The sequence below is a fragment of the Syngnathus acus genome, chromosome 10 (assembly GCF_901709675.1).
Source record: "Syngnathus acus chromosome 10, fSynAcu1.2, whole genome shotgun sequence".
Lineage (NCBI taxonomy): Eukaryota > Metazoa > Chordata > Actinopteri > Syngnathiformes > Syngnathidae > Syngnathus > Syngnathus acus.
This window is the reverse complement of record NC_051095.1, coordinates 18,567,821-18,589,217: the sequence shown is the minus strand read 5'-3', so window position 1 is coordinate 18,589,217 and position 21,397 is coordinate 18,567,821. Positions and strand designations below refer to the sequence as shown.

The 21,397-nt window shown below is 41.4% G+C and overlaps 1 protein-coding gene across 3 annotated transcripts in view; it reads right to left on the bottom strand.

Moving 5' to 3' along the window:
- Positions 1 to 21,397, bottom strand: part of si:dkey-237h12.3 (teneurin-3) — a 211,684-nt gene that overhangs the window by 10,685 nt on the left and 179,602 nt on the right. For all 3 annotated transcript variants that reach the window (XM_037262186.1, XM_037262187.1, XM_037262188.1), the window contains 5 exons: positions 11,384 to 11,633; positions 7,582 to 7,602; positions 6,858 to 7,090; positions 4,711 to 4,865; positions 807 to 1,687 (listed from right to left, as the gene is read on the bottom strand). In XM_037262186.1, the coding sequence (XP_037118081.1) occupies positions 807 to 1,687; positions 4,711 to 4,865; positions 6,858 to 7,090; positions 7,582 to 7,602; positions 11,384 to 11,633 (1,540 nt within the window). The remainder of the gene's footprint in view (positions 1 to 806; positions 1,688 to 4,710; positions 4,866 to 6,857; positions 7,091 to 7,581; positions 7,603 to 11,383; positions 11,634 to 21,397) is intronic.

Sequence of the window (21,397 nt, the reverse complement as noted above, 5' to 3'; positions counted from 1 at the left end):
AGTTGGCGGATGCTGCAGGCAATGCTTTTTTTTTTTTTAAAACAAATTTCCAGTGCCAAACAAACTAATCTGCTCCACTTGAAGGTGACTTCATTAGCATAATTAAATGAGTCTGCACAACCTTCACTTGTTTCATCTGACGCCGCAAGGAAAATCATTTCAGCAAGCATAAAGCCCAAGTTCAAATCCCAACACTGCCTTGATACCATGAAGCTGTATCTCGGTCTTGAAACGCTAATTTACAAACTCAAACTTTCTTGAATTCCTGATCTGTCTTGAAACAAACTTTAAATCGCTAACCCTGTCTTGAAAGCCTGACTCAGGCTTGGAACCACAATTTGGAACCCTAACCATGAAACCCTGACCCGAGCCAGTAAGCGTGCTTTGAGTACCTATCTTGAAAAGCTGGTTTAAACATGACCCTATCTTGAAAGACTTAATCATGACTCAAAACTCTATTTTGAAACCCTAACCTTGACTTCAACCCTAACTTGATACTCAGGACAGTATTGTTTGTATGAGGGTGCAAGAGATCGACATACTTGCATTGGAGATTTTAGATGCCGTTCGGTATAATCTGATAAGATTGGACCGATTTCTGATATGAATATCCTATTGAGACACCCTGGCTCGAAACCTTATATTAAAATCCTAGCCCTTACTTGACACCCTATTTTGAAATCCTATCCTTGGCCCTAAACCCTAACTTGGAAATACATCTAAATACCAAACTCGACCTACTTTTGACACGCTCTGGTTCAAAGTGATTGAAATATGTGTGCAGGAAACACACCTCCCATACTTACTCGTAGAAGGTGGTCCATCCGATCTCGGAGGTCTTGGTGGCCAGAAGCCCATTGTTGCCATGGTAAGTGAGCAGCACCAGCTCCTGTCCCTGCGCAGTGAGAGTCCTGAGGCCGCCATTCGTGCCCATTGTAAGCCAGATCACCTGGTTGTCCGGTGCCACGATGCGCACCGGGGTACGACTGGAGTCTCGACGTATCCTCAGCGTGTTTCCATTACTGTCCGTCACCGCTGTGATGTCATTCTCTGTGCTGTAGCTGAAGGTGTACTTGAAGTCTCCGGTGAGCAAGCTGGCCGTGTGCTGGTGTGTACCATTACCGTCGAACATGTAAAGCTCTTGGGCGTCTGGCGATGCCACCTCATAGCCGTTGGACACCGGCGCAGGCCCATTACGAGACACGGCCCGGATTCGGATGTTGCCCAGGTCGGCCACATAGAGTGTTCCATCTGGCGCGGCCACCAGGGAGGACGGCGCGTTGAGCCTGGCATCTTTGGCGTAGCCATCGCCGGCCTGGTAGCAGTCGCAGTTGGCGTCGTTCTTGCAGTCGCAGTCTGAAGGCACCCCGGCCAAGTGCGTGATCTCACCGTCCACTGAAACCTTGCGGATGCGGCTCAGCTTTCTTTCATCCGTCTCTGCGATATAGATGGCGCCGTGGTAGGAGATGGCAATGGACGCGGCCGACTCTAGGGGGGTGAACTGTGCCTGTTGGCCGCCGGTCGAAATGCTGCGCTCTGGTACTGAGAGTGGACAGTGGACAGGGCGCCCCGCTGCAATGTTAACTTGGCCATTGTCAGTGATGCGCAGCACGATGTTGTTGTCCAGCACGTAGAGCGAGTTGTCCATCGGGCTCACCGCCAGGTCTGTGGGCCACTCCAGAATAACCTGATTTGGACATACAAAAAATATCATCTCTTGGTCTGAACACTAAGTCATTAAATAAATCCACAGTTATTGTATATATACTGTAATTTCTGGCCTATAAGACACACCTGAATATAAGACGCACCAGTTAGAATTAGGGAAAAATCCTGTTTTGTTCATGGATAAGCCACACCAGACTATAAACCGCAGGTGCTTTAAATGAATTGTCCTAATTCCTATTCCCTGTATCACCAAAAAAAATCATTTTACAAAATCATAAAAATCATAAAAAACACATAAATAAGACACACTGGACTATAAGTCTGCAGGGTTCAAAGCTTGTGCGAAAAGTAGCGGTTTATAGTCCAGAAATTACAGTAAATAATACATTTGTTTTTATTGTATTTTCTTTTTTTGTAAGTGTTTATGCTCTGAAATGTATTTTTTTTTTATGATCATGACCAGTCATCACATATTTTATTTTTATAGAAGAAAATATCACATTGCTCATGTTTTACATTCCAAGGCTGGACGAACACTTAGATTCTAAACTATGTTGTTGCATTAACTGTTTCTGGAAGGATTAAATAGACCAAACGAATTAAAGTAAAAAAATACAATGGTAACCATGTAATTGTGAGCAGAATAATTAAACAAATATCTAACAGATAAAGATATATTAGCATGTTAAAAAACAAAACTAGCAATTACAATCAACGTCAAAATGATTGGTATGGCCTTTGAAATGTGTCACTAAATCTGTCAGGCTGCTGATGGAATGCGTTTGATTTGAATAAAAAACAACAACAACACATAATTGATAGCTAAGCCAATTCTTTTCCTCTTGAATGCGTGACGAGCTTACGTTACGGTGTTGCTGGCTCACCGCAAATGACTTCATTAATTGGCAGAGTGCGACCGCCCCACTTTTGTCTCACGCCGCTTCCAGAGCGCCCACGCGAGTGTAGATTGCTTTTTTGTCATTAGTCATGAAAGTGTTGTACGCAGCCGGTAAACAACCTCTCGTTCCAATTTCTATTCATGTGCTGCTGTTGACACTTATGCTGTTGGCGTAGTCTGGTTTTGATGCTTTGGACTGCTTGGCTTGCCAGTGCTGCACTGAAATTTGACATTCTGTATTCTTTACACCCATATATTGTGGGTATGGGGGATGTCATTTTTGCCAAATCATGCGTACGAAAGAACGATAAACAAAAGGCATTAAAAAGGGAGAAATGGATATGGTGGGTCACTTGGCCCAGAGAGAAGCCGGCCAATGATTTTTTTCGCCTTGGCATCCAATTTTTGCGGACTTGCCAAATAATTCGTACAAATACCTGATGCAAGTAGACAGTAAAGGTAAACTTCAACCAGACCCGCATCAAATTGTTCACGTATTTCTTCTCTCCCCAAAAAAATAGGCACTGCAGCTTTTCACTCTCTTAAACACTTTTGAGCCTTCAGACAACATGCAATAATCAATTGAAAAACAATGTAAACATGGACCTGGCCCAGAATTTTGTGTAACATAAATAACTAGCAAAGTAAGCAACAGCAATATAAATATAACCCATTGCCATTCGCACATGGCACAATTGAAGAATAAAATGGGCAAAAGAGCAAATTCCTGAATGGGATCCTACTAACCGCACCAAAATGTGATGTTTTGTATTTATTTTTTATTTTGCACCCATTTTTAAAGTATATACTACGTAGGTGATAGACATTTTGTGAAATAATGCATGTGAAATACATCCATTACGAGTGTGAAGACAAATAGTAAAATATACTCTAACGCTGCGTCATTCACACAAGGCCAAGGACAAGACTAAAATTATGCGTATGAACTAAATAACTAATCCAGAAATCAACAGCAATGAAAATATAACTCCACATCACATGCACACAAAAAGTTCAAGAAAAAGAGGAAAATAGGAACTGCAGGTTTCACACTCAGCAATTTGCCACTTTATATTCACTTTCTGCAGGTCAGACCTATAGGAGGGCTGATGAATGCATTAATTTCCATGCTCTAAAATCCTTTTCTGCCTTTTTATACTTCCTGCAATCATCATCTGAAAAGCACTGAAAAAAATATGCTGCACTGCTTCAGCAGAAGATATTGTAACCATGTGACCTATTGTGCAGAGCTCGCGAGGCCACTTTATGTAGAATCATCTCATTGAAATTTTTTTCTTCATTTTTCGCTTACCGGGGCTGCTTCGTTACCGTGGACGCTCTCTCTCCACTGGGCTCTAATTCTACTGCATTCCACATCAAAACCAGGCCCTACCTTAGTAATTACTGGCGTAGCATTTCCTGTGACTGAGATGCTCACGGCGACAACACTTCACGGGCTCTCCTTCAAGCACCTATTTTCCGCCGGCCACTTTTTGTTTTCTTTTCTTCAGGAGAATGATGATGCTTGTTTACTTGAGGAGCAAAGAGTAAGGAAAAAAGATTTTTCCCAGCCTCTTCCGCTCTCCAATTCCAAGTGGCTGTTAATTTATGTCTATTTATTCAGTAATAATGTAGCTACACTCACAAATGCACTTTTTATGCTATTGTTCAACTGTGTATAAATCAGGATAGCTTCAAATTTCTCCCCCCAAAAAATATCTATAATATGTAGGCAACATCAGTCAAAAATTTCACGTGATTTCAGAATTGCACATAATTTGAAATATTTTTCTAATTTCTAATAGTAATGCTAATAGAAATTTTGGAAATACTATTTTCATAATGACAGTATCTAAAATTAGCTGTATCATCTATATGTGATATGTGAAAATAGTATGTGTTCATTAATATGTACGGTCCTTTTCCAATAAATAATTACAAATTACAAATCAGTTTTTAATTGTGATAATTCAAATTGCATACATTTAATTATTTTTGTCAATAATAATAATACCGCAATGACTATATTATTTTAGAGTATTTAGTGTGCATTATATTTTTAAGTAAGAATTTCAATGTCATTATGTCATGAATTGTCCATTCTGTTGGCAGTATGTGCATGTTACAATTACACTATTAGTCACCTGACTGATGTCCATGCTATTGTCGCAGGTCAGTGGCCGCGCCGACGTCAAGTCGTTGGATCCCAGGAAGGTAGAAATGATGCTGTTCTGGTCCACCTTGCGGATGGTGGTGCCGTCCACAAAGTAAATCACGCCGTTCTTGTCAACGGTGATGCCTGCAAGTCAGGTCAAGTACGTTGAGAAAACAGGGTTGAAAGGCCACGGATCGGCTCGCACAAGTCAGTGGAGACGACGCGGCGGATTACATGTGTTGAGCTTGCCTCCCCATTATTCAGGTCACTGGCAAAAAGCACCGCTATCAATAATTCACTGGATGCTTTTCTGCTTTTAAATAATTTCTCAGGCAGAAGTGGCAAAAGCTGTAGTCATAGCATTACGTACATACTGTATGCGCGCTTGTCAGCCCGACTAAAAAGCACTCCCGTCGGGAAGGCGATTCTGAATGCATTTGGGAGATTTTGTCTTGGGTAAAAGCCATGAAATGGACCAAAGTCTGCTTTAGGTGTTATTTATAAAGCCTAAAAATATGCATATTTTTGTCTCCAACTGAGTTAAAACAAGCTATGGCACTTCATCTAAATAAATAAAAAACAGATTGTTGTTCAATGGGTGAAAACCATGAAATGTACTAAATCTTACGGTGTTATTTATCTCATGAGTATGTGTGTTTTTTTTTAACAGGTGAAACCCATAAAATGTACCAATCCTGTTTAGGGTGTGGTTTCACTTACTGTGTAAAGGCCAATACAAAATCGTGGACAAGTGCTCAACTCATAACATCTTAGTCAAAGACCAAACTATACGACTCATCCGGACATTTTTCTCAATGGTTTGATGGGGTTATAGGCATAAAATATTCATCACCTGTTTTGGCATTATTTATGCAACCAGTATTTTTAAGGGTGGAGTTGACCTCCAGGGACTATCTTTCATCATACAGTGTTTCTTTGAACATGCTCGGGTACCCGTTGTCATTAGGGGAAAGTCAGAAAATGGATGCCATCTGCTTAGGTTTTGGTGTTATATGTATATGCATTTAGCGGGTTTTATTTGCATGACATATGATGATGTCTCTGATGTGCTGTGATGTAGCACCCGTGAGGATCACAATTTATACAGCTTGAATTAGGTCTTTAAAAAAGCTTTTATGAGGTGAATGTGTTCAGCTGCACAAGTCCTTGGGAGAGATCGCCGCCTCGTTTGACCGTGTGAGTGTCTCAGACTGATGAAGAGTGTCACATCTGAGCAGAGTTCATCAAAATGTCTCAGAAAAAGATGGAGGGAGGGTGGAAAACACACACCAAAAAAAAAAAAGCCATCTGCTGTTTCTTTCTCGGTCTCGGCTTCCTCCCACTCAATCATTACAGACTTTCTTACTGGGGCTGAAAGGCTCGCATCGAGCGCAGTCGGCGTCGGGAGTCGGCAGCGAAAGCAAAAACAGTCTTTTGGTTTGGGCTTTTCATCTTGGCGAATTTATAGAAAAGTGAACAATCATCGCACAAATGGCAGAAATGGACGGCCTCAGACAACAGGTTGTACTCGTTATTGTCAAAGTTTCTGCAAAAATAACATTAAAGGAAGGATAATTTGAAAGTTTGAAATATAAACGGAGAAGCGTATTGTTTGTACTGTGATGTGCTGGGGTTGGTATGTTTTAATTTTAATGTACGTATTGTGTTGTAATAAATATAAATAACACAAGAAAAAGTCCTGCAAATTCTTTGTTACAAGTCTGAAACCCTTATTTGTGATCGATTAACTATAAATTGGGCATACCTTGGAGAACAAGTTTAAACATTATCCGCACAAAAAAGTAATGTGTTTGAGTGGTCCAATTTCAAGCAACGTTGCTAAAAACGTTGTTATGCTGACATATATGTAGCAAGACAGCAACCAGAGTGGTGAAAGCGCAGAAACAGAATGGCAAGTATTTCACAATGTGCTCTGTCTGTGGTCAGATGATTTTTGAAAGGGAATAGCTCAAATACTGACCTGCTAAAACTTAATATAATCGCAGGATGTCACTATGAGTACAGAGGCCTGTGGGCTCTTAACTGTCTGGTAGCAGCAGCCTGTAGCTAATTAACGGGACACACATGCATCACACATATCGCACTTGTAGTGTAAAAAGCACGCCGTTACGACACCTTTGGGTCCAGTGAGCGAGGCCTCCGGAGCTTTGCCGCCGTCCCCGCAGTGGTTCTCATCGAAGGGCAAGCAGTGTTCTCCGGTCCCGGCTACAACCTCAGCATTGGCCTGCAGATCCTTTGTTCCAGAAAGACTTTTTGGCCGGTAGATCCGCCTTGAGTTGGTGTCCGACACGTATAGTTGTCCTGTGACCGGGTCGGTGGCCAGATAGTAGCGGTGTGCTGGGTTGTTGCTGCATTCATGAAAAGGACTTATTAGGTCTGCAAAATCTCTTGAAAAAATATCTAGATTGCAAAATTGGCCCATGCAATATGCATTTTGCAAAGACATGCAATACGGTTCTTATGGAATTATATACGTTTATCTGAATATGACTAGTCAGACGCAAATCTAAAGATGCTTTGCCATCTCATGGTTGAACAACTTCTAGCTATTTTCTTCTCCGAGGCTATGAATTATTTCAGGCTTGATTGTACCATTTTGTGTTGGAACCTGCACTTTCAGAAGCATTTTCATCAGCCATTGCAAACAAGATGCCACTTTATTTTACTCTCTCCATCAGTGGTAATTAGACGATAATTGGCCCACTCTAATTATACATATGGTAATCACTGGGGTGCAAAGGAATGGCAAAAAGGGAGAACTTTATTTATGTGAAGATGATGATCGTCGTCATGGTGGTGGTGGTGGTAATTAACATGCACTAAAGGATAACACACCTACCTGTGTCTAAAGTCTTTATTTCTACAAAAAAAGAGAAAGGGCACAATAAATAAAGAATAAATAAAAGACATTTTCCCCACAAATTAAAACCATCCCTTGATGTACTGAGATGTTTTTGGTATTAATTGGCCTGTTTTGATTAGAGGCTCAGCCACTGCTCACCTGATAAGCCTGATTTAATTCCTTCACTGCGTAATTGATGCCACCAAGAAGTTGTGGATGCAAATGATTGAACTCCACATCATTGGAAACATTTTTGGTTCCCAAAGGAAATTTGGATTCATCAGACTATTCCCTGATGCATAAACTAATTCAAAGAAAATCTGAAATTATTTTGTTCTGAATTGACTTAAAATTTTTCTCATGCCAATGAAACTTTGGGTCTATCATTTCAAACAACCAAAAACTGCACCACACAAGTGATGAGGGACCACGTAACTGATTATAAGAGTCTTTCCGTTTAAAATGACCCGACAATAAACTTTCTCTTGGTCACATGTCCACGCTATCAGCACCATGGTCAGATCTTTTCCTCCACGTGTTCCTCTCACTGTTATTTCAGCACCCCGGTCAGCTCCTTTCTTCCGCGCTTAGCTTTACTGCCAGTACTCCTCTGTAACATGCATTGCTCTTGGCCATGCCTCAGCACTGATTGTCTGACACCTATTCATCCTCACAACTGGTTAACTCTGCTATTCCAACCCTGCACTTCCATCACTGCTGGCCGAATCGTCAGGTTTGACACACGCATTCCTCCCACCTGTTCCTACTCTGTTCCATGATTCCGGTTTCCATGATCCACTGTTTAGCGATACACCTGCTTGCTTCCTGCGTGTTTGCCTGCTCTGTTTCGTTTTCTGCTAGATCTGACCACGTGCGTGTCCCCGACTACGAACTTATCTTCTCCTTGTCTGCCCTGACAACGCATCGACGCTTGCTCATCTCCCAGCTTGTCAGCCTGCCTTTTTGCACCTGCCCTGTTGGGGTTCTAGTTTCCCCTTATCCCTTTCCCTTAAATAAAAAAGTTTGTGTTGCACATGGTTGCCCCGACTCACCCGTGACACTCTTGTTCTATTTCCTCTGCCGTTCTAGACAACAAATGAAACTAATTTCTTTTCTGATTTGATGAATAGAAACCTGATTTAATTCCTTCCTTGGCTCTTCAATGTCAATGAAAATGATTCAATTTCGCATAATTTAAAAAGATGTTTAACAATCAAAAACTCCTCCCACATGAAAAAAACAGACAGAAGCACATTTTAATGTAAAGGTCAATGCAAAGTCACTTTTTTTGTAAATACATAGTACGTAGTTACACAAATCTTTTTTATTGTTAAAAATACAGTGTCTCATCCTATTTACTCTCTGATTCATCCTGCTGCTTGTCGAGGCTGCAAATAAGCGGGATTTAATTCCTCCCTTTGCAAATGGAGAAATTGTCCAGTGCAAATTTTACAATTGACAACATGCATGCATTTCAAATAGAAAAATGTTTTGATCAGGCATATCCTGCTGCATAAAGACTGGAGTGTTGTACATATTTTTTAGGTGCTTATGATCACGAAAGTCACAGCAAAGTCACTTGTTCTGCATTAATTGTGAATTACTGCTGCAATTACTCCAACACCAGCAACACAACACCGCATTCAGTCCTTTCAAGCTGTTGTAACACTACTCCTTCGAGTTTGAATCCAAACTGGGAAACTGTAATATAAAGTCGGGAAAGCACCCCATTTCCTATTTATATGCACATTATTTCCTCGCAGCTACTTTGTGAAATGTTCTTCAGGTGACTCCATTGTGCCTTCTTTATGGTAGCCGCATGATTTCACATATTGCCGTTTTACATATCTGAGTCAGGATGACGGCTCACGATAAACGCAGTCATCATCCTGCCAATATGAGAGCAGCCAACTGTCCCCGACGAGAGCTAAGCCACGTTGGTGCGAGGTCTGCTAGTTACCAATTGCGTGACTGAGACAGGATGTCCTTCCTACAGTAATCACAAGGACGCTGAGTTTCTGCCCCTGACCTACGTGGGCCCAGTGAGAGCCAATCGGCGGTGAGAACATAATTTCCACGTCCCACACAGATGCCGCACAAGCAGACATGCTGCCAAATAAAGAATGATAAATAAAATAAAAACAGCAGCCATACCCATGTGCAAAGTGTGGCGATTGTTTTATTTTGTATTTTTGCTTTATTTGGCTGCATGTTAGATGTGCGTGTGATGTGGTAACGGTGACTCTGTTCATGACGGCGCTTGGCTGACTTGGACCGACTGTGTTCAATTAGGGACGGAAACTCACATTTAATTCTAGTTCCCATTTATCTTTTACATAGAATGTACAGTACTATCACACATATAGGTAGTTATGTTGCCATAGAAAAGGTATGTGAGATATGGTCCTTAGTGGGGGTTTTTTCCAATCACATATAAAAGTACGTAAAGCCTTGAACTGACCTCCGTTCTATTTGCTGACATCTGATGTCATGGTTGTTGTAAATTGATTCATGGCACTGAGCCTACTTGGCAATAGTAATACTGTATTTCAAAATTATTTCAGGATAGACCTCCCTTGTCGTAGTTTGAGGACATAACTTTTAATCTTACTCTGGCTCTTCTGCTTTGCCAAATAAACCTGGAAATTAATTTGCCTAATAAGGAAACGTAGACATGGGGACACCCCCCCATTACCTATAGGCAATGCCTGGAATGAATATACATAGAAGTATTGCAGTATTAATTTATGAATGCTTAACAATTTTCTCCTAGACAAATCACCAATGCCGGGGATTTGTTATTCTTTGACTTAGATATAGTTTTTTTCATTTCTATTTTTGTTAATTGTCAACTGACTCTTCCTTTCTTAAAGTAGTTAAATTGTGTTTATGTCCATATTTTATTCATGTTTTTGTTGTAACCCCATTTTTGAATCAAGATCAGATTGCTTCTTTACCCAGTTTTTTTATCCTTGACGATATGGCTATTATCTTCCCTCTCATTACCTTTTTTCCACTCTCACACAGTACAGAAGGAGAGACACGACCATTATCATTTAGAGATAGCTAGTCCATCAAATCTCTCTGGGGGAGCATGTGGTCCATCGGTAGTTACATTCAATCTCTGATGGTTGATGGTTAAAATGACCATCTGGTCCCAGGTATGAGGTACTTGTGATTAGGCCATGACCTGAATCGTGATTGGTTCCATTCTATGTACCTGAGACGTATATTTCTCTTTCTAATTCTCTTGGGTGTTGGAATCTTCAAACATTCGTTAGTCCAGTCCATCTGTCCTTCCGTCTGTCCTTCCGTCTGTCCTTCCGTCTGTCCTTCCGTCTGTCCTTCCGTCTGTCCTTCGTCTGTCCTTCGTCTGTCCTTCGTCTGTCCTTCGTCCATCCATCCATCCATCCATCCATCCATCCATCCATCCATCCATCCATCCAATATTAACTGATTTCCACTAGCAACAGCAGTTATTTGCTGTGTATCACTAAGATAGTTCACTTATTCAGTACATTTATTTCGTATTTGTGTGTATATTAGGCTGAATGATCAATGAAGCCAGTTACTGAATACGTAGATACGTATCTATTTGTCTGTCTGTGAGCTAAGAACAATCCTAGGTATCTTATTCACTGCACCAATTTTAGCTAGCTTATTAGCCTCCCCTTACCTGTCGCTCTGTTTGTCTGTCCATCTGTTGCATACGGACATTTTTGTGTATTGAAGCTTATTGAATGTACAATCAACTCATTAGCCTGGCTATCTGTCTGTCTGAGGCATAGGGCTTTCTTACCGAAGCTCCATGATGCTGGTGACATTTCCTGATGGGTAGATGCGTCGAATGTAGTTGAAGTCGCCCACGTAGAGGCTGCCGTCAATGCCCCATGCCAAGGCCACGGGTGCTAGCAGCTTGTTCCCGAGTGCCTGGCCGTTGCAGCTCGGGCACGAGATGCTCCGGCGGCGTCCATTGCCCATGATGGTGGTGATGATGGGCGGCTGCAGCGAAATGAACTGGTTTTCACCGCTTCCTTTGTACAGAATGCCTGCAAAGAATAATGGGAAAAGAAAGACTGACATCCAGCTCAGATTCCTTTTTTTCCAATATTTTGTCATATGTTTTTATTTTTTCCCATTCTTACTGTGACACTCCCATTTCTCATGTTATTTTTTGTTCGTGAAAAGCATATATTGAATGTTCATCAAAGCTTTTTAAAAGATATTTTGGGGTGTGCAAAAAGATTTTTAAAAATAATAAATACATTTTGGTGGGGGAACCAGGTTTGCCACTTGCGTCAGTTGCCCATCCCTGCTGTAGACGTATGCCACCATGCATGCCAAGTTGTGGTTGTGTGTTGCTTGATAATTTAATAACCACATCATTGGGAAGCTGTTCTAAAATATGGTACGGATCATCTCATTAGATAGTGCGAGTGTTCTTAATCCAGTGTTCGGTGAGCTTCTTTCACATGCATAATCGTAATCTCACGTCTCCAAGATTGCACAAAGTGTCTTTTGTCGGCGGCAAAAACGGGGGAAAAAACGTCAAGGCAAACACTTGAGATGGACTTTTCCTTGACTTTATTCACAAACTTTGATGTATTCATGAAAGAAGTGTGTTTTGGTTGCCGCACCCAATCTGTCAAACTATCCACAACAGGAAGTTTGTGAAGTGAGTCAAAGCAGCTGGTGAGACGAACACGCTCGCTCGGAGCGCCACTCCTGCCAGCACTGGGCTGCTTTTATCCCTCCATCCGTCTGCAAACGATGCATCAGACTTTAGCATTGTAGCGCCTGTGATCAACAGATAGACGCTGTATCTGTGATATGCTAATGAAGCCCCCCTTGGCCCCCCTTCCCCACTGCTACATGTCAGGATTTAACATTAAAGAGGATGTTGCAGCATGCGAACATGACGGCATACTTGAGACAAAATATGAAGACCAACATGAAGCATGTGGCATCTGTTTTTCTGCTTCTGTGTTTTCAATCTTATTGCAATATCCATACATCCACATAATTGCTTGTTTTTTTTTTCTTTGCTTGTTGTCAACATAGTGGAGAAGCACTTGGGAACTGGGAAATATTTGACATGCGGACCTACCAATAAGTTAAGACTGACAGAAGCAATCTGTAATGACTAGCACAAAGACTTACTAGTGCCTGAGTGAAGGAAGGTTTTGACGGAAGCCAATTGTGTGGTGCTGCCTACAATGATGAACATGTACACTGATCAATAACGGAGAGAAAACTGTGACAGAACTGTCAAATCATCATGATGTATGTATTGATTGACATGTAGGTCAGTGGTGAGTCTAGATTTCAGTCATCACACACAGCACAGTATAGTGCAGTACAGTGGTGTCTTGAAATAGAAGTTGCATTCATTCTGTAACAATGCGCTAACAACACAAAATACTCACATCTCTAATCTTCCCATTGAAATGAGTACAAAAGCTAGACATTTGTTCCAACCTCCCCAAAAGACGCCACATATATTTTATTGTAGCTTTAAAACAGGACAATTGCATTTCGTAATATTGTACTTACCGTAATTTTCGGACTATAAGTCGCTCCGGAGTACAAGTCGCACCAGCCATAAAATGCCCAAAAATGTGAAAAAAAACATATATAAGTCGCTCCGGAGTATAAGTCGCATTTTGGGGGGCAATTTATTCGACAAAATCCAACACCAAGAACAGACATGAAGGAGCAACAACAGGCTAAACGATACGATATGCTAACGTGACAAACACAAACGAGGAGCTGAGAACGGGCCTGACGTAACATTCAGTTATTTAAAAAAAACTATTACATAAATAACACGTTTATAAAACCATCTGTGTCACTCAAATTCATTAAATCCATCGATCGTCCTTTGTCAACAATGCCGTGTGCCGCGCCGCAGTTCAAATTATTCCACAGGCCCATACAACGATATATAAACTATATTTTAAATAACTATCACATAAACAACAATATTATCAAACCATTTGTGTCACTCCAAATCATTAAATCCATCGATCAAATTTCTCGTCCTTTATGTCATCCTGGTGACAGAGGGCATGTCCAGAGGATATGGCGCTTTAAAGTGTTAATTACTTCATTTGATTTTTTCTCTCTATTTTTCATGTTTTGAATATGTTCAAGATAAAGATATCAAAGCATGTTAAGTGATCAACTATACTAAAAATAACATGTGAAGTGGTCAACTATACTTGTAAGTAAGTGATGTGTTAATGATCAAGTAAAAATTTGTGAAAAAAAACATAAGTCGCTCCTGAGTTTAAGTCGCCCCCCCACCCAAACTATGAAAAAAACCGCGACTTATGGTCCGAAAATTACGGTAAATATATTAAATATATAGTGTCGAAGAAGAATTAAACAGTTTGTGCATCATGTTTGCGACTCCCAGTCATGAAGACACAAACTAACTGTCTAACTGTCTAACTGTCCGTCCGTCCAGCCGCCCGTCCACACGCCCGCCCGCCCGTCCGTCTAGCTGTCCGTCCGTCCGTCTAGCTGTCTGTCTGTCTATATTGCAACCTTGAAGGAACCCTGACGAGAACTCAACATTCCCTACCTTCAAAAACTCTCACAAGTGTTGGCAGCTCAGTGGGATGTTTTTTTTTAGCATTAATCTAGCAGAAGGCAAAGCTGCGTGGTTGTTTTACACGAGTACTGTAACTGATAGAAACATTCAACTGGCGTTGGCATTAAACAGCTTGAAGCCTCCTTATTGAAGAATTGTTCTCTGTCTGCCAAACAGCTGCGAGTGGTAAATTGCGTTGAGTTCATTGCCACCATACAGAGAGTCAAAGTAAAAAAAAAGGTCTGAAGCATGGCATGTATCTCATAACAAATTGTAAGTCGGGTTATACGTATGTATGCAAGGAACTATTTCAGAGTTTTCATTCCATGATAATGAATAGAGCTAATTAGAAATGCGTCACGGTTTAAAATGTATACAGACTGAAAATTTAGAAAAAGAAAATGTGATAGTTAGCAGAGAGCCCAAAGTTCAGCTGTAAGTTGCTTTGGCTCGCTTGTTTTTGTTTGAAGCAACACATGTACGTCTGTAATGCATCTTTGCCCTCAGTCATATTAATATTTATCCACCGTGTCGCCTGACTTTTCTCAATCCCCCACTGAATTATTCAATCCCGCTTTTCTACTTTTTGACATTTGAGATTTATGACTCACGTTTGCTTGGGGTTTTGTCTTTTCCTTGTGGGTGAGGGAGGCATTGGGTTAGGGTTCGATATGCCTCCCATCTTAGCCGGCACGAAGATGAATCCAAATATCAGTGATTGTCTCCATGGCCGCCTTTGTATCGATCCCTTAACGTTGTAAACTTTGACTAATGTCTTCACCCCCTGACATGCTCTGCAGATGCATTTTCTATTCCTCCCCACTCTGAGTCATTCTTCATTTCTGTGCCACTTCAAACATCCGCACATATAGCCAGCACTACTTCCCCTCACCCCCCTTTTCTTGCTCCTCTTCCTCTTCCTCGTATCATCTCTCTCATACACAATGAAGCAAATTGCTGGTGTTTGGTCTTTAGTCATGTCCTCCACTTCATTTCGAGCAGAAATACTCGCCTTGCCATCTGCAGCCTGTCTCCATTTTGGAAAACTGAAGATTGTGTCAGTCATTGTCCCTGTAAGAACTGACACAAAGCCTAGCCTATGCCTGAATGAAAATCGCTAGAATTAGTTAATTGGTGGCTCTGTCCGCAATGACAAAAATAATGAATGGGTAGGTAATAACCTATTTGAAAAAAGGCTAACATTTAGCGGCAAGATTATGACAGTGCCAACCAATAGGTGGTGCTCAAGGGAATAATTGACATGTAGATTGATTGGCCAGTGACAACTGTCACGGAACTGGCCAACCAATAATGCTGCATCAAATGATTGACTTGTCTATTACAACACCACAAATTGATTGGTTTGGTCCCAGTCTTCACTCAGTCAGTGGTCAGTCTAGCTGGTATCTGTCACAATCCTCACTGAGTCAGGTTACACATCAATCGTTACACTCCGTTCAACGGCTTAGTTGGTTTTGACTGAACTTGCCATTTATTGATAATGCCTGGTAAGATAAATCAGCAGTGCTGCGTGTAGTGATTGACGTGAGATGAAACCAACTAATTGTAGAGCTGTGTGTAATGATCGTCAGGTAGACTGACCACTGACTGAGGGAATATTGTAAAAGAACTAAACAAGACTGACCGTTAACAAAGTAGAGTTTGTGACAGAACTAACTCAACAGAATGTCCAATCAGTGGCTACAACGATTGACATATAGGTGACTCGTGAGTTCATGTTCACTACTTGCCTCACATTCCCAGCTCATCGAGCTCTGGACGATGGCCTTTCCGGAGGACAATCAAGCTCCCCCGCCCCCAAACCACCCGTCCCTTTTTCCAGCCCTCCATTACCATCCCTCTGGTAGTGTCACTAACGTGACATTGCCAAGGGCGCTCTAGTTAGTCCGTCAGGTACGACGGCTCACCCCCTGCCACTTTGTACCATTAATCATCTGGGAGGCTGTGATGTCAGAATGAAAGCTTCTGTTTTGCGTACACAACACGACTCAAATTAGCCCGGTATCAAAGGAGTGGATTCCAGCTATAATGACTCCACCGGAATCAAAGACAGTGCTGAACAAATGTTCCTGTGGATTGATGCTCCCAAATCCTGATTTACAGCAAGATAGCAAACTTTTTTCAAGATTTGTATTATCACAAGTTGTGAAACGTGACCAATTTAACCTGGCTCTCGGTGTGAAAGATCATCCTCAATGCTGATGTGTAAGACTGACAAGTAGAATAATGAAGACCAGAGTGAAGCCCAATCAGTGATGCTGTCTGTAATGACTAACATGCAGACTGGTCAAATACCATATGAGTAATTAGTACTTTATTTTGCATGTTGTTTAACTTTGGGGAATAGGACAAGATTTAGGGATCTATTTTTGTAGATCTATGTGTGCTCGTCGTAAAAACTGGCACATCTTGACTTTCCTGCTGAGGCAAGTCTAGTTTATCATGTTTGGGAATCACGCTGTGCCATGTTGGGTGTTTGGGCATCCAAATTGCACGTTGGTGTGAGTGTGGATGGTTGTGAGGATAAGTGGTTCAGAGAATGGATGGACGCATATTAAAATGTAGAGAAATATTTAGTCATGCATGTAAAAACTCCAACCTGTCATTGCCTGCAATAAGTGACATGTAGACCAACCAATGAATAGATCAATCGATAACAAAACACGCCAACCATTATGCACTGGTCCACTGTTGTGCTATTTGAAGCATGCAGATCACCACCCAATTGGTTGATTAATTAATTTGTCCTGTTTTGGACGTGCATAAGTAGGAAGTTTAACATTAAGCGACAAGTCTTTTCTTGGATTTTACTGAGTACACCAAGAAAAAATCAAAGCCTTGATCCAAACAGAACATCCCCCCACACACACATTTACACATACACTTTTGCATCCTACTGCGAGGAAGTTTTCTTCATTCAAACTTGGGTGTGCAGAATTTATAAATATATACTTAAAGACATTTTTATGCAGGCAGCTGTGGGCTTCCCTGTCATCAGCCTGGGAGCTAGGCGTGTGCACGTGAAAGCGCCAAGCTCCCCTACCAGCTACAGCCCAACATGTCACTAGTTTGATGGCCGCCGCCGAGGCGGCACCACCGACATCAAGCGTAATGCGCTGTGACCAAGCGTCCTTGAGGGAAACGACGCAAAGCAACTTTCATCTACTTGCTAACAATGACAGTGAAAAGCCAAGGGGGGGCTGCGGTACAGTTGAGGTTTTTGGGGGGCTGATGCAACAGAGTGGTCATCACACTCGGGTGTGACTGGTGTGTATTGTAAATAAATAACAAATGTGTAAATAAAGAGAACAGTGGCAGCTTGCCAAAGTGACCCCAGACTTATTGTGTGCCATTTCTTCCTGTGCTGAACCTCAGTCGACCTGCTGCGGCACTGCAGCTAAGCAGCAGAAGCATTTCACATATTTACCCTACCAGGCAAGCATTTAGTGACACAAATTATGAAGCATCAAATCAGTGATTCTGTGTTAGATGGCCAAACTGATCGGATGTTTATTCAGTGGTGCTGACTAGTCCACTTATCCGTAATAGAATCAGCCCAAACAGTGGTGCAGCCTGCATTTATTGACATGTAGACTGGCCAATGATCGAAGACAGAACCAAGCAATGTGACATGCTTGGTCCTGACTAATTGAGTCAGAACCATGACGCATGACTGCCATTATGTTATGTAGTGCGTATATGTGCCGCAACTAACTGTCCAACCAACAACATTCAATCACTAAAGACCTTGTTTATAATGTGATCCTTGAAGACGCCATGCTACACAAACAAAAGTTAAAATTCCATACGTCTGTTTCCAGTCACCGCATTGTCCTATCAGCTCGGCAGGAGTTTCATTACGCTGCTCTACGTTTCTGCAGTTCAATTAAAGTCCCAAGGTCGCGTGTTTGTTGCTGCATTGTTGTGCAACAAAAGAGCCATCAGTCGCACCTATCTGTCTTTGTTAGAGATGCTTGTTGTCGTATTCCCGTGCTAGCGCGGCCCCTCGCTTTTAATCTGAATGTGCCCTCGCATCCATTGAGTCAATGTAATTTGCTAATCAGAGGAAGGACAGACGAATAGGTTGGAATGTCAAGGAAACCGTGGCCTCACGTGGCCCTCTTGACTAGTTGGTTCCACTAATGAGGACAGTGGCCAGTCCAAATGTGTTTCCTCCTTTAGTCTTTCAAGTCTTTTTCTGCCTTTGAAAAGAGTTCCACTATATTAGCAATAAAATACGCTTGAATCTGCCTCTTGTTAAACTCTGTAATGAATCAGCGGTCTTGGTGAGTCCTCAGTAAAATGTTATTAGTGGTGAGGGGAGCTTGGAGGGGATGCGGCGCAGTGACTTGAGAAAAAAAAAAAGTTTCCTGGGAAGAACATTACTTTGAATGGAACACCTATGGGAAATCTTGTTAAAGGAGTCCACTGAAGCTGTCTTATAATTACATTCGGTACTGGTGCTTGTTTGTACTCTTTGATCACAAAAAGCAGCAACTTTGATCAAACTTGTTAGTAAGCAACCCGCTGATCAAGGTGACCAAACACATTTGCCACATCTTTTTTTCCCCTCTTCTCCCTGCAGCCAGGTTTATTGCAAATGAGAATCGGTTCTCAATTGTCTTACCTAAAGGTTAAATAAAATAAACATATTTTTACACAACCAATGGGAAAGGATTTAGCGACAGAACCATCAAATCAGTGGTGCGAGGTGTATGATTGATTGGTAGACCGACCACCAACTGACTGAAGACACTGACAGGACCAGAAAACTGTAAGCAAAGTGTGTGATTGACTGAAGACTGACTGAGCAAAACAACTGGCCAATGAGTGGTCATGGCAGCAATGAGTGACATGTGAAATGACTGCACAATCAGTAATACTGCATGCTTTGAGTGATGTGTAGACCAGCCACTGCCAGCGTCAAAAATCTCAATTAATTGGTAACGCTTGCAACGACAGACCGGTGACTGCGTGACGATAGTGATGGAAAAGCTGCAGCCTTTGGTGATTGCCAGACCAATGAGTGCAATTTTTGACTAGCCAACTGATCTTGACAGGCCAACCGAAGCTATCTTCTAACTATATTCACAACAGATAGTTGTTTGCGCTATTTTATGACGAAAAGAAAAAATAAACTTTTATCAAACCCGTTGGTAAACAACACATTAATCAAAGTGACCAGAGAGGAAGAGGACAAAATATGGAGGATAAACATTATGTCAAAGCAGTAAGATGTTAAGAAAAGAAAAGAAAAGTCGCAAAAAACGGCAGTTTCAGATTTGGCTGGGTTTCCACGGATACCAGTGACGTGATAGTGACACTATGCTCTGAACTAAGTCATGTAAACATTTCCACAGAGTGTTCTATTAGTATTCTGTCCTCTCTTGCTTTGAAGAAATTACTCTTTTAAAACCATTTTTGCTTGAACTATATGCATCAAATCATATGGTGAGGGATTTTAGCCAGATGAACTAGCCCGCGCACCTACTTTGATGCATCCCTAGATGGTGAAAGCAAAGAAATAAATGTTAGTGTTGCCCATCTGTCTATGATAACTGCTTCATGTGGCTAATTTGGACAAATTTCTGAGCAGGACCCTCTATGTACAAGCCCCTTTTAATTGCTGTGTTATCATTCTTTTGACACACTGTATAATACATTTTTAGGGTCAGGCCTTAAAACGAACCAAATTTTGCAAAAATACATGTTTCCCGGTGAGCCCAGAACACAAATCATCAGTGGCTGGATGGGGGCTCGTGAGGACTGGAGTTGGGCACCCATGTTCTTGGGGATTCTTTCAAACGGGCCCCAATCACAGTTATGTGCCCTAGAGGTATGAATGGTAATTGTAAAGCTATTTTGTGCCTGTGTTACCTAATGTAGATATGCATAATTAAATTCCAAACCCCTAAGCCAGATTTGCAGCACTACATTACGTCTCATTAGATAGTACAGGTGTTCCTAATGAAGTGGTCCTTCAGTGCATCCTATACAGTATATTGCTTGCTACTGTGCTATAAAAGGTCTGAAAAATATTTAAGGAGTAACAAGCACATCTCCTCAATAACGCCACTGTGTGCTGAGCAGGTTTAGGAGGCAAATAGATTCATAAGCATGAGTCACCTGCTTATGTTCAAATTAAATATGAGACACTTTAATAAGGTACCATTAAAGCCGCTGAACCTCATTAACACGGTCCACCTCGGTGAGCCCCGCTTATAGATATATTGTTATAAATAATCACTGCTTTAAGAAGGGAAAGGCAATATTTATGCAGTTTTTACAAGGCGAAACATTGCGTCAGCGCTCCAAATAAAAATCAATGGCGTAAAATAACCGGTAGTGCGTTTACAGTCCCTGAGAGGAGTTTGGTGTGTGGCTCCAAGGTCCTGAAGGTTGAAATCATTTGCTGAGGAAATCGAGCGAGGAGGTAGAAGAGGAGATAGCGAGACATATGGTTTATTTGGAGATGTTTAATTAATTCACTCATTCCAAAGTAATTCAATAGATTTTTTGATCGCTCCTTTCCATTGACTTTGCATTATTTCTGCATATCATCGCCGTCTTAAAATAATGGCCTCAGTCACATGACTTAAGCCATTATATTAGGAGGGTGACAATATTTTTCCAGGAGAAAATCTTCTGTTGTTTTCTTTGAGATGATGATGATGATGATGCTGTGCTTGCGTAACCACGGTTACCAAAGTAGCACCACAGGAAAGGGAACTCTTAAGAGCCATAAAGCAAGACTTCTAATGGCACTCAGGGTAGTTAATGTACCCATTGTTGATTTGGACAGGCCATCACTACAATAGCACCGTCTTTAAGGTGAAGTGTTTTTCACAGAAGCCTGAAAAATGCAGGAACCCAGTAATGTACCTAAAAGAACATGTTCCTTATTCTGTGCTCTTGACGATATATACATGATATTTGTCCTCTTTATATACGTATATTCAACATTTTATACAGATGATCACTTACAATACGACTACCGTTTCTTAATAAGTCTCAAGTTGATTTGACATTTCCGCCCCTGAATTTGCTTACACACAGTCAATGTTTACATTTTCAGCCATTACCACAGCTGATTGACAATGTAGAACACGATTGATATGCTGGGAAGAAAAAAATCAACCTGTTCCGTATTATGAGGATTTCCTCGTAAACAAAACTGGAAAACAAAACACTTGGTCA